The sequence below is a fragment of the Spermophilus citellus genome, assembly GCF_964194105.1.
Source record: "Spermophilus citellus genome assembly, chromosome: 6".
Lineage (NCBI taxonomy): Eukaryota > Metazoa > Chordata > Mammalia > Rodentia > Sciuridae > Spermophilus > Spermophilus citellus.
In genome coordinates, this window is record NC_138187.1 from 82,592,425 (window position 1) to 82,606,362 (window position 13,938).

General features: G+C 36.3%; 1 protein-coding gene across 1 annotated transcript in view; it reads left to right on the plus strand.

The window, feature by feature from the left end:
- The window catches only part of GAD2 (glutamate decarboxylase 2), a gene marked incomplete at both ends in the record, with an annotated part of 67,850 nt that overhangs the window by 30,957 nt on the left and 22,955 nt on the right, over positions 1 to 13,938 (plus strand). The window contains 3 exons of the mRNA XM_081299766.1: positions 10,583 to 10,637; positions 12,000 to 12,116; positions 13,296 to 13,360. Coding sequence (XP_081155892.1) covers positions 10,583 to 10,637; positions 12,000 to 12,116; positions 13,296 to 13,360 — 237 coding nt within the window. The remainder of the gene's footprint in view (positions 1 to 10,582; positions 10,638 to 11,999; positions 12,117 to 13,295; positions 13,361 to 13,938) is intronic.

Genomic DNA, 13,938 nt, shown 5'->3' on the forward strand with positions numbered 1-13,938 from the left:
TTGGGTGTTGCCTAGCAGGGGAATTGTTGGGTCTTATGATAATTCTATTTTTAACTTTTTAAGGAATCCCCATATTGCTTTTCACAAATGCTGTACTTATCCTGTTGAAAGTGTCTTTTGGTGCACAGAAGTTTTTAATTTTTCTGAAGTCCAATTTGGCTTTTCTTTTCTTTCTTGTCTTGCCTTGGTATCATAATCAAGAAATCATTGGCAAATCCAATGTCATGAAAGTTTTCTCCTCCTATATTTTCTTCTATATTTTACATTCCCACCAGCAGAGCACAGAAGGCCAGTTTCTGCACATCCTCACCAATGCTTTTTGTTTGTAAGTAGCCATTCTAATAGGTGAGATCCTATTGACCTAACAACTAGTGATGATGGGCATCTTTTCACGTGCATATTCACCATCTGTTCAACTTCATTGGAAAATACGTGTATTTAAGTCCTTTGCTTATTTTTGAATTGGGCTGTTTTGTTATTCTTGTTGTTAGTTTTAGGAGTTATCTGTGAATATTCTGGGTATTAATTGTTTATCAGATATATGATTTTTTTGTAAATATTTTCTCCCAGTTTGTGGGTTACCTTCTTATCCTGTTGACAGTGTCTTTTGGTGCACAGAAGTTTTTAATTTTGATAATAACCATCCTAACACTGTGAAGCTGTATCTTATTATGGTTTTAATTTGCATTTCCCTAATGATTAAGTGATATTGAACACCTTTTCATATACTTACCTGATGGCCATGTCCATGTCTTCTTTGAAAAATGTCAATTCAGATTCTTTGCCCATTTTTCAATCAATTAAAATTGAAAGATCAATTTTTCAATCAAATTACTTGGCGGGGGAGGTCTTTGCTATATAGTTGCTTGAATTCTTTTTATATTTTGGGTATTGACCTCTTATCTAACATTTGTTTGCAAATATATTTTCCTGTTCCATAGATTGCTTTTTTCCTTTTCTTAACTGTTTCCTTTGCTGTGCAGGAATTTTTAGTTCGACATAGTCTCATTTGGTTTTTGCGTTTTATTGTCTGTAGTTTTAGTGTCACATTAAAAAAAAAAATCATTGCCAAGACCAATGCCCCTGTTTCCTTCTAGGAGTTATATAGTTTTAGGTCTTATATTTATGTGTCTTCAATCCATGTGAAGTTAATTTTTGTGTGTAGGGCAAAATAAGGACCCAATTTCATTGTTTTGCTGCAGATACCCAGTTTTCCAGGCATTATTTATTTAAGAGACTGTCCTTACCCCATTGTGCATTGTTACAACCTTCAGAGGCAATTAGTTGACCACTTATGCATGGATTTATCTCTGGACTTTCTATTTTGTTCTGTTGGTTTGTGTGTTTTTACAACAGTCTCATATTTTTTTATTACTATAGCTTTGAAATTTAATTTGAAATCAGGGAATGTGATATATCTAGTTTTGTTCTTCTTGCTCTGAATTTCTATAGCTATTCTCAATTTTTGTGTTTCCACATAATTTTTTGAATCATTTCTCTATTTCTGTGGGGAAAAAAACATTGGAATTTTAATAGGGACTTCATTGAATCCATAGAATGCTTTGAGGAGTATGGAAATTTTGACAATATTGATTTTTCCAATTCATAAACCCAGGATATCTTTCCATTATTTGTGTTAATTTTTTTCCTTCTTCAGTTTCTTCAATTTCTTTTGCCAATGTTTTATAGCTTTCATTGCACATATCTTTTACTTCCTTTGTTAAATTTTCTCCTAAGTATTTAATTATCTTCAATGCTCTTATAAATGAAATTGTTTTCTTAATTTTTTGGACAGTTCACCTTAGAATATAGTTATGCAGCTGATTTTTATGTGCTGATTTTTGTATCTTGCAACTTTATATAGTTTGTTTATTAGTTCAAAATGACTTTTTGGTGGAGTCTGTAGGATTTTCTATATATCACATCACAGCTTCTGAAAACAGAGATAACTTTTTCCAGTCTGTTTTGGATATCTTTTGTTTATTTTTCTTGTCTAATCTATCTGGCTAAGACTTCCTATAACGTGCCTGGTAAATGTGCCAAGAGATGGCATCCTTGACTTGCTCCTCACCTTAGAGGAATAGCTTTCAGTGTTTCACCATTGAATGTGATGTGTTTGAGAGCTTGTCATATATGGCCTGATTGCACTGAGGTAGATTCCCTCCATGCCTAATTTGTTGAGAGTTTATCATGAGGGGCTATTGAATCTTGTCAAGCGCTTTTCTACATCTCTTGAAATGATCATATGGGTTTTTTTCCTTTTCTTTTTTCAATACTAGGGATTAAACCCAGGGACACTCTGTCACTGAGTTACATCCTCAACCCTTTTGAAATTATTATTTCAAGACAGGGTTCTGCTAAATTGCCAAGGCTGGCCTTGAACCATCAATCCTCCTGCCTGAGTCTCCCAGGTAGCTTGATTATAGGCATGCATCATGGCACCCAGCTGATCATATAGTTTTTATCTTCTATGTTGTTAATATAGTGTATCACATTTACTGATTCAAATGTGTTGATTTATCTTTATATCCCAAGGATAAATCCCAGGTGGTTAGTGTTTATGATCCTTCTAAAAGTGCTGTTGACTTAATCTTGCTGGTAATCTTTGAAGATTTTAACTTTGGTATCCTTCAAAGATATCAGCCTATAATTTTCTTTTCTTGTAATGCCCTTTTTCTGGCTTTGTTATCAGAATAATTCTGGTCTTGTGGAATAAGTTTGAAAGTTTTCCTTCCTCTTCAATTATATGAAAGAATTTGGGAAGCATTGTTATTAGTCCTTCTTTAAGTGTTTGTGTGTTTGATAAAGCTCACCAGAGAAGCAATTAGATCCTGGTTTTTTGTTTTTTTTAATGGAAGATTTTTGGCTGCTGATTTAATTTCCTTACTAGTTAATGTTTGAATTTTTTATTCCTTTAAGAAGAACATTCTTATTCCTAAATTTAATGGAAATGGATCTAGGATTTTTCATTAAATATGATGTTTTAAAAAAAATATTTCTTTTCGTTGTAGTTGAACACAAGACCTTTATTTTATTTATTTGTTTTTATGTGGTGTTGAGGATCAAACCCAGGGCCTCCCACATGCTTGGCAAGCGCTCTACTGCTGAGCCATAACCCCAGCTCCTAGATATGATATTAATTTTGGATTTGAAATGGATGTTCCTCACTGTGTCAAAGAAGTGCCCTTTTTTGCTTTATTCACCAAAAATTGTTTCTTCTTTTTCTATTTTCACGTTTTCTCTCTCCTGTTCTTCTCTCCTCCCTTTCTCCTCTTCTGAAATAGATGATGACTTTCTTAAAATGCCTTTTATTCATCAATTGAAAAGACACTATAATTTTCTCACTTTGGTCATAATTTTCTCACTTTGGTCTACCAGTTGGATGACTTGTGCTAAAAAGGTTTTATTTGCATTCTTGCAACAAGTTCCACATTGTCCTATGCTAATATTTAATTTCCTTCTGGATTATATTTTCTAATATTAAGTTCAGGGTCTTTTGTAGCTGTATTTGTAAAATACACTTTTATGCTTTTCTGGGATATATTTAACACATTTTTGTTTCAGAAAGTGAATTCTTCGCTTCCCCTTGTCTTCTCTATGAGTTTAAAACACATTATTTGCTAATAGTATACTGATTAAAGTTCTCCAGCAAAACATAGGAGCCTGATATTTTTGTTGAGGAGTGGAGTAGATTTCAGGGAACTTTCTTTCTAGTTATTTCTTGGAAATTAATTTTTTTTCAAATTTTCTATATTGTTTCATCAATTCTTATTATTTACATTTTCTTGGGGGAAATATGTATAACCTCAAAAAATAAGTTAACATAAATAGTTACACATAGTTCTTTTATAGTATTCAAATATATTTATTGGATGAGTAGATATAGAAAATGTGATACACACACACACATACATACACTCTATACATACAGACACACACACATAATAGAATTTTGTTCAACCACAAAGAAAAATAAAATTATGTCATTTGCAGGAAAATGGATGGAACTAGAGACCATAGTGTTAAGCGAAATAAGTGAAACTCAGAACGTTAAGGGTGATATGCTTGCTCTCATATGTGAAAACTAGAGAGGAAAAAGGAAAAGATGGGGGGGTCTATCTCATGACAATCAAAGGCAAATCAGTAGAGTAAAGGGACTAAGAAGTGGGAGTCAGGGAAGGAGGAGGAAAGTCCTGGGTGGTGATATTGGCCAAATTATATAGTTATATTGTGTGAATGTAAAATATGTAACAACACATCCCATCATTATGTACAAATAGAATGCACCAATAAAAATGTGGGGAAAATATATTTATCAATAACCTCCTTTCTCATTTCAAATACTGCATTTTCTTTCTTTTTTATTAGACTAATCAGATATTTATTTATCTATTGGTCTTTTCAATGTCACACTTTTATTTTTATTTTTAATTTATTTTTTATTGGTTCATTTTAGTTTAATAATGACAGTAGATTCCATTTTGATATAATTGTACAAGCATGAATATATCTTATTCTAATAGGACCCCTTTTTGTGGATGTGCATGATGGTGAGATTTACTGTGGTGTCTTCAAATATTCATAGGAAAGTTATGTCAGATTCATTCCACCATCTTTCCTCGATGTCACAGTTTTTAAGTTTTAAATTAAGTCAACTTTAAGTTTTCTAATTCATTGAAAAATTTATTCTTTCTTTCTGCCTACATTTTTTCTTCTATGACCTTTGTATTGGTGCATTATAGTTGTATATAATGGTAGGATTCATTGTTACACATGCCTACATGCACACAAAAAACAATACAATTTGGCCAATATCATTCCCCAGTATTTCCGCTTTTACTTCTGTCTACATTATTTGGTATTGTTTCTCAAGCTTCTTGAATTAAATATTTCATTATTTTTTTCTGTTTATTTTTTAAAAAAATATTTAGGACTGTACATTGTTCTCTGAGAATGATTCAGTATCCTTCCCATATTTTTATATGTAGTATTGTCATGTCACTACCTTTTAATGTTCTGTAATTGCCATTTTTATTTTCTCCTGACCTCAAAATTTATATATAATAGCCAAAATGATTTCTTGCATGGCAAATTGAAACTTTTGTCATGACCCTTCTGTCTATAGACACTTTCAGGGAAGAGGGATGGTAGTTTGGGAAGAGGTATGAGATGGTCAGCACTCCTTGCCCACACCGACACTATCCTTCACTACTGACTTCCTTACCAGATCTCATTCTAGCCCTCAGTGTCAGCAAATGGGAAGTTTCATGTGAAAAGGTGCATGGTTCCTTCCCACATCGTGGCTGGGGTCCCTAGGTGCTCATACTTGGATCCTTGTGTAGTGACAGTGGTGTGTATTAATAAGTGCTTTTGGATAAAGTCAACAGAAAGGACACATTTTACAGACTTACATAAAATAACAACAACAAAAAAATCCTACTCCCATAATCTGACCATGTGTGAACTGAACCCATTGTCCGTATTGGAAAACAAATCTCAAAGGGAAAAATATAGTTAATCATTATAGTTCATTTTTCCCCCAAATCAAAGTATATATCAAAGGGATGAAGAAATTCCACACTTTAGAAGTATGATAAAATTCTTGACAAAGAGGTTGGTTTTTGTAATGCTAATACTTCTTAAATGATCTCTTTTGATTTCTGTTTGTTCATTTCTCTTAGGGACCTTTCCTAAGACAGGCTGCCCATGTTAGTGACAGTCGTGCAAAGACACAAGCAGCCCTTTTCCCCAGGGAAATACTCTGATCACTTCACCACTGTTCTGCGCTTCATTGTCAATAATCTTTCCCTAAGTCAGTCTGTGCGATTTCTCTAGTGACCAGGCAGTCTGATCAGTTCAAAAATTCACTTGGGTCTTGAATTCCCCTTCCCATCTACATATTGCAATCATGTAAGGGTCCTGGATTTGCTTAGTATTGACTAATTCAAAAACAAAACAAAAAGCCAGTAGATTTTCTCTTATTCCTGTGGCATTTGGGTGCTGCACTGGAAAGAACATCATCAAAGGATGATAAAATACTATGTTTTGGAGTGAAGTTATATGTCTTTCTTATTTACTAGCCAGTGTCTATAGCAGTAAGAGTCAAGGTCAAGGAACTATTCAATTCAGGGAACTTTCAGGAAACCAAATGGGAAATTTTCATAAATCACTGCAGTTCTAGAGCTGAACTTGAAAAGTTTCAAGTTAAGTCAATACTGTTATGTAGGGCTAGGAACCTGAATTTTGATATCAGACAGCTGTAGATTTGAAATCTGCCTCCTACTAGCTTTATGATATTCTGGCATCCACATGATTCTTGTACTACTACTGAGAATATCTAACCTGTATTGAGTGCTTATCATTTCCAAGAGTGTTATACTCAGGGTTTTATGGTGTTTATACTTACTCTCATTTAATCCTCATACAAACCTCATGAAGAAAGAAGCTAATTCTTCTAGTACATTTAGTTGGCATTGAATCTGGGGCAGGTATTCAGTTATTTCAACTCCATTTTCTAAGCTTTTAGTCACATTCAGCTGCCTTTCTGAACATCTGTCTCCCTATCGACAAGGTAAGTACAATAAAAAACTTTCTTGTAAGTTTGTCAGGAGAATCAGGGATCACGTAGTAAGGCATAGCTTCTAAGACTGGTTATTCACCAACTCTGTTGGTGAAGCCACTATTAGTAGTGATTTAAGACTTGGTCAGTGTCTGGTAGGAAGCATTCGCCATCCTTTCTTCTTTGAACACATATGCTATGAACCGAGTCAAACTCTACTAACTTAGGAAAGTCTGGTAGAATTTCAATGGTTTGGGCAGGGTCAGCCAATGGGAGCCTGCCTAGAAGTACACACACTCCAGTAATGTACCTGTAGATAAGATAGTCATTTCTTTCCTTTGGAGCCACAGGAGCACAGACATGGGTCTGAACCCACAGTCCACAGTGTAATCTTTTTCTTCCTACAAAGAGAAGATCTTTCTCTCTGGTAGTTCTACAAGGCATGCTGCCTGGGATTTTGCCAGACAACATTTTAAAGTTATCTGGCCCAATAGCATCAAATGACTTTTTAAAAGATACTGGTAACCAAGAATCCCAATGCAAATATGGGCCTCTGGTCACATCCAAAGCAACAGCATCACTTTGGTGGCAATCCCTTCCTAAGCACAACAACTAACTGAGGCCAGTGTTAGAAAGCACCAGTGACTGTTACCTGTGAGCTTAAAGGCTGGATGTGTAAATGTTCAAGATACGCATTTATGCTATAGAAATACTTTCAGACCAGACATAGTAGGTACAGCACGGTCTTCCATGCCTCCCATGCACCAAAGGAAAAGCCAGGACTGGACAGACAGCTTCTAATCCTTACATGAGCCTGCTGGTTGTCACCCAATGTTCTCTCACCCCACAATATACGGGCAGGCAGAGAACGTGCAATGCTACATCTGGAGTGCCTTCTGCTTGCTGCCCTGCAGCCATAATGGCTCCAAACCCTGGGTCATATGAAGAATACTTAACTAGTATATTACACAATTATTTAAATATGTCCCAGGCTAAAATTTCCATTTCTAAATAGTATTTCTCAACATGCAAACATGGATCTACTTGCATCAGAGTCACCTGAGTGCTTGTCAGAAATGCAGATTCCTAAGCATATCGTCTATTTATCAGTTTATTGTCTCCCTTTTGAGCATGTAAGAAGACCCACGGAGTAGAAACTGGTCTGTTTATCCTAATACACCAGATTCTAAAAATTGTCAGCTCATAGTAAGCGTTCAATAAACAAAGTAACTCCACAAGCCTATACTGACCTGCTGAATTAAAATCCCAGGAATGGAGTCCAGAATCTGCACCTTAGACAAGTATTTATTTGATTGTTGTATATACTAAGTTGCAGGAACTAGTGTTCCAAAGTAGTTCAGTTAATCCTAAGATCAAGAAAGAAAAGGCATTATTTTCAGAGGCCCCCCATATTCACTGTCTGGTCAGATATTAAGGTATAATAAACATTTTAATATCCTAGGGCTAAACTTTTCCTTCTCTATACCTGAGACAAATGTCTGTCTACCCTCTGCTTATGCCAGGCTCTAGGTTTCTCAGGGACAAGACACAAATGGGCTTGGAAGACAGAATGTCTAGGAAAGACTAGGTCCACTCCCACCTCTCTCCACTAAGCCAGAGGCAAACACTCAGTTGATTATTGAACAAGCTCCCTCCCCCTGCCCAAAGCTCATTGATAGAAAATGAAACACACTATGTGTTCATTACTGTTTCCAGACAAGCTTAGATGACACCTCTCATTCACCAAAATCAGATACTATCTTATCCTGAAGGAATCCAATCTTTCCAGAAGGCCCCTTCAAGTTTATTATGGAAGCTTGGCATTTTATGTCTAGTTCCAGCCCATCTTTAACCATCAGCAACTTGTCTTGGGTAGGTGACTTGACTTTGACAGTCACTGTACCTCTCAACCCATTTCTTGTTTGGAAAAAATGAGGTTTGACTAGTATCATGTCTGGAGCCTCTTCCAATTCAGGTGTTCTCTAACCTCTGGCTTCTCAGTGATACTTCACTGCCTTACAGTTAACAAAATGATCTGATGGGATTTGATGAGAAAATAATGATCGTCAAGCTTGTCTACTCAAAATTCTCCAAGTTTCTGGCAAACTAGGTAAATTTCAAGATTTGTAAAACAATTTCTAAGAATTCTTCTCTCGAGTTCCATGTTTACTTATGAAATTACTATGACAATACTAATGTGCTCAGAACTGTTTGTTAAAGGATTGATATAATGCCCAAATTTCCTCTGAAAGGTGAACAGAGTTCACAATGTTGATAGCAGGACCAGAACATCACCTGGTCTTGGAAAGGTTGAATGTCACTGCTTTGCACAGGTTGCCCCCCCAGCTATGAAGGATAGCAAAAATATAGGGAGCAAGACACCCTCCCTCTTCTCCCAAGTCTCCTGGGAATTCCCCAAAGGTGGGCCGCTCTGAATCTGAGCCCATACCCTTTGCACCAAATGTATCTGTAATGCCCTTTGTCTGATTCCAGCCCAACAAACTAATCACTACTAACTCGTCCATTACCATTGCCCAGGTAATTACATGTGAATTGCTTTGCTTTGGAAAACAATTTCACCTAAATCAATGATTCTCAATGCTTTGAGGTTTACTGCCTGCTTTATATTCTAATTATTTTGTCACACCTCCTTTATTAGTCTGAAATAAAAATGGTACACAATATACCTACTCAATACTCACTGTATAATGCCCAAATTATTTTTAAAAATGAAGAAAAGTAGCTGGGAACAGTGGCTCACACCAGGAATCCCAGCAGCAGGAGGACCAGGAGTTCAAAGCCAGCCTCAACAATTTAGCAAGGCCCTAAGCAACTTAGTGAGCCCTGTCTCTAAATAAAATATAGAAAAGGTCTGGGGATGTGCTTCAATGGCGAAATACCCCAGGGTTCAATCCCTGATACCAAAAGAAAAAAAATTGGAGAAGTAATTTGTAATAAAATAACATATTTCAATATGTTAAAGCTTAGGCAAGACAACACCATAAGATGTAATAAAGTCGCCCAGTACACCTTATTTTTCCAAATTCTTTATGATCCTGATATGAAAATCTTAGTAACCTTAGTGACTGTTTCACTGCTTGAAGCACCTTGTAACTACTCTGGTTTTTGTTTGTTATTTTCTTCTACTTGAAGTCTTGAAGTAGGAATGGCACACTACGAACAAACAATCTGGACAATTGAAACTAACATTTATTGAATGCTTACCATATGCCAAGTCCTTTTAAATCATTTCACATTTGTTAACTTATTTAATTCTCATAACTCGCTGTTATTTTCCAGGGATATTTGGCAAAGAAAATTAAGAAATTTTAGTAAGTTCACACTCCCAGCCATTTCTAGCTTTCTAGAAATCATCTCCAATTATCATAAAAATCAGCCAAACTCTATCTATGTTTCTATCATAAAAAAGAAACATTTGGGGAATGAAATGATGTTCCTGTTCCAATGTCATTTTACTTAACTGATTGAAATTTGAGCCCAGGAGTCGCTGGCCTATTTTTTGCTTTTAGCACTGGGAATCTACTTAGAGGGCTTTTGGACTTAATATTTTCATATGAATGTTTCAGAATCGATTCTTCTTGGCATTTTATCTTTATATGAATTGCAGATCCATTCACTAGACATTTTGGAATAAAAATTTTCTTTGTACACTCTCCATTCATTGCCAAATGCTCTCTCTGAATCAGACTTGTTTTAAGTGAATTAAGAGGATGAGTTAGAAAGCAGAGTAGAGGGACCCCTTGACCATTCTACCAAGAACAACACAGCATGGTCAGGAGTCTCCCACATGTGCTAAGAAATTGTACTCTGATGTCACTCAAGAGAAGTAAATGTGTTTTGTTTTGTTTTCTTGGAAACTGCCAAGGAATTGTTTTAACTGAGCATTGTAATCAACAATATAGGGCTCAATTTTACCCTCATGTGGCTGCTTACATCATTGTCATGAAAGTAAATTATTCTAAACAAACCTATAATATATATATATATATTTTTTTCTTTCAGAGGGAAAATGATCCCATCTGATCTTGAAAGAAGAATCCTTGAAGCAAAACAGAAAGTAAGTTTTTGTAGAGATCTTTATCTAGCCCGTAACAAATCGAGGATCCAAATTTGTAATGAGGAGAACTCATTTATCTTTTATTTTTAAAACGGGATCCAATCCCAAACTCCCAGCTTTAATGAGAATCTGGAATTCTGCATCCAGCCTGTGTCTCTGAGTTATGTATAGGCTCTGCTTTAGAGAAGCTTAAGTTCCTGAATAAAATATTTGCACAGAAATACTGTCAGAGTTCCCAAAGCTTTTGTCTCACTGTGTGCTGAGGGTTGGCATTAAGCAGACACACATTTGGAAGATCATCTTCACAAGTAGGAAGCAGCAGAATGCGTTTTCCTACCCTCAGCACATGCCTAGATGATTGGTGCTCCATATATCTCATTTTACTGGCAGCCATTTAGAAGTCTTTTTAGAAGTTAACAAGTTCTGAAGAATCACCACAAAGCTCTGGAAAGTCATCCCCTCCCTGGATTGGTTTGTAAGTCAGAGAGTTTGGTTTTAGAATTCTCTGTTTAACTTTGAGTCAATATAATCTATGGTTCCTGATTCAGTACAATATTTGTGCATTTTATTATTAAGAACTCAGAAATAATTATTTTCCGTATACTTTTCTCCCTACAACCTGATTTTTGCGCCAGAATACTTCCAGTCACATAAACCATAAAATTAAACCTTTGCTGCCACCTAAAGACCGATTCTGTAACATCATGTTCTATAAATCAACAGGACACAGTCATAGGATGAGTGTCTAGACTGATCCTATTTGTGGCAATAGGATGCCTTCAGCCACAGCCTCTTATTTCCATCAATGGCCAGACAGACTGAGGGATACTTAGATGGATGAAAGCCCTGGCTTATTGTTTAGCTCCATGTGAACCATCCCTTCTGAAAGGCTCCACATAAATTATTGGAGCATTTTCCAAATAGCATTTTCCAAACAGGCTAGTCAGGGTTCCTTCTCTTCCTTCTGCTTGCTCATGCTGGGAGATGTATTAAGTTCAAAGCCCCCCCGCGGTGCAAATGGAAGACTAGAAAATTAGCAAAGAGAGTAAAGGGAGCCAGAAAGTCCACCTGGAGCACACAAATGGCTTGTGGACACCACTCACAACCTTGGGTTCCACTTAGCCTCTTTGAGGAACAGAATGTCTGTTTTCACAAGACAATGGTCAGGACCAGCAGAATGACCTGGATTCTGTGGAGTGGACATTGATTTGTACCAAGCTTCAGGGGGGTGATAACCCTTCTGAGGGTTTCAAAAGGACAAAGGAGTATGAGAGGGGATGGGGTTCCATTGATTTTAAATCAGCTTTTAGAAGAAACTTTGAACCCCTAATTACATTATTTGGGGCTCTCTCATTTGTGCAGGGATATGTTCCTTTCCTTGTGAGTGCCACAGCTGGAACCACTGTGTATGGAGCATTTGATCCCCTCTTGGCAGTTGCTGACATTTGCAAAAAGTATAAGATCTGGATGCACGTGGATGTAAGTATCCCTCAGGGACTGGCCAGTAAAATGTCCTTGCACATTTTTCATCTGGGTCTCATGGAATATAATTTCTTTTTTTTAACTTATGCAGCTTTATTTTCAGAATATGGTATTTAAGCTTTTCACAGTTTCGCAGGCAAATTAACACACAACTGATATGCCATACAGAATTTGCTCAAAGCAGCCTGAGGTGATTCTGCTTTAAATTTCCCAACATGAAGATATTCTTATTTCTATGGTCAGTGCTCAAACTGATCAGGGTTCTCAATTCTTTGAGCCATAATGCCTTGGAGGAACATAGCCTGCTCAGTCAGGTGCATGCAGCTCTTCCTTCCTTAAAAGAATAAAAAAGTAAAAAAAAATTCATTTATATAGGAAATTCAAAGAATGACTTCGGCCCAAGTTAAGTATTTGTATATTTGGGGCAGAAAGCAAGTTTGACAACTTAGTAGGAAATACAGACTATCAGATTTCCAGTCTCTCAAAGAAGCTGAATTATATTTGAGATGTTTTGATTCCAGATTTAATCACACACAAAAAAATAATGGAAGCATACCACCTTTTTCAAATAAAAAAAAAAGAGTCAATTTTTAGAAGGATGAATTGAAGGGATTTAAGTTTAGATCCTTTTTACACAAAGGCTGGCTTGAAGATCAGCTGTTATCTGCAAATTGTTTGCTAAAATGATCCATGATGAGGTAAAGAGAGTGCCAAACCATCACTAATCACAATGTTTAGTTTCCTTGTTTTGTTTTCATTGTAAACTCTCTCAATAAAGAAAGTTGTAAGTTGATATATATATTCTGGTGCAAGATCCTTATGCTGCTGTGGGTCTGGGATCATTTTGGCTTGCCAGTTCACCTTCTCTACTTTAACTGTAGTGATGGGTGACCTTAGTGTTTCTCAGTGATAGGGGTGGGGGAAGGATCTATCTCCTTCTCATGTAAACTGAATTGTGCCCCAAAATTTGGCTTCTTATACTCACATAAGTGTAGGAAAAAATCTGAGACCTTAGGATGTTTCTCTAACTCAAACTTTAATGGTCTGCTCCCTTCATTTGCCTGGGGTCAAGCAGATCATTTTCATACTATGAGACTTTTCATCTGTAAGATACCAAACTATAGATATCTAGGTCATTAAAAACGGCTACCTTTTCCTTTGTCTGATCCTTTTCAGGCAGCTTGGGGTGGGGGATTACTGATGTCCCGGAAACATAAGTGGAAGCTGAGTGGCGTGGAGAGGTACGTGCATTTTCTCTTGTTAACAACATAAAGCATTGAAAGATAAACGTGAAAAGCAAATGCATCGCATTTTCAGTATCTTTAGGATGTAGCTGAGCCCCCTCTGCTCCATTCTCATGTGCCTCACCTTGTGTGAATCACACTCAGGAATACTATGTATAAGCTACAAAAATAAATAAAATGAAATCCCATATTGAGTGACCTCAATAGAACAGTTCTCAGGCATAAAAATTCTTACTTGGGCTCCATTCCCGAGATCTCTGAACCAACTACCAGTATCATTTAAAATCTTCAAGTAGTCCATATTTTTCTAGGAAGGAAGAGATTCTATAGCTTTCAAGTTCCTTAAACAGATAACATGCACTGCTTTCCAGAAGGCTGTAAATAAATTTTTCACACCAAATAAGCACCTTGGAAGTTATCAATGTTGAAAGTCCAGATTTGGAATTAAATATAGTCAGTTAACTTAAAGTGAGGCATGCTCTAGATAACCTCATGTCATGGCTTCATCCCATAGTAACCCTTTTCTTGCATAGTTCTGATTGATGCTGGAAAGTAGCTTTTATTTAGAGACTAAG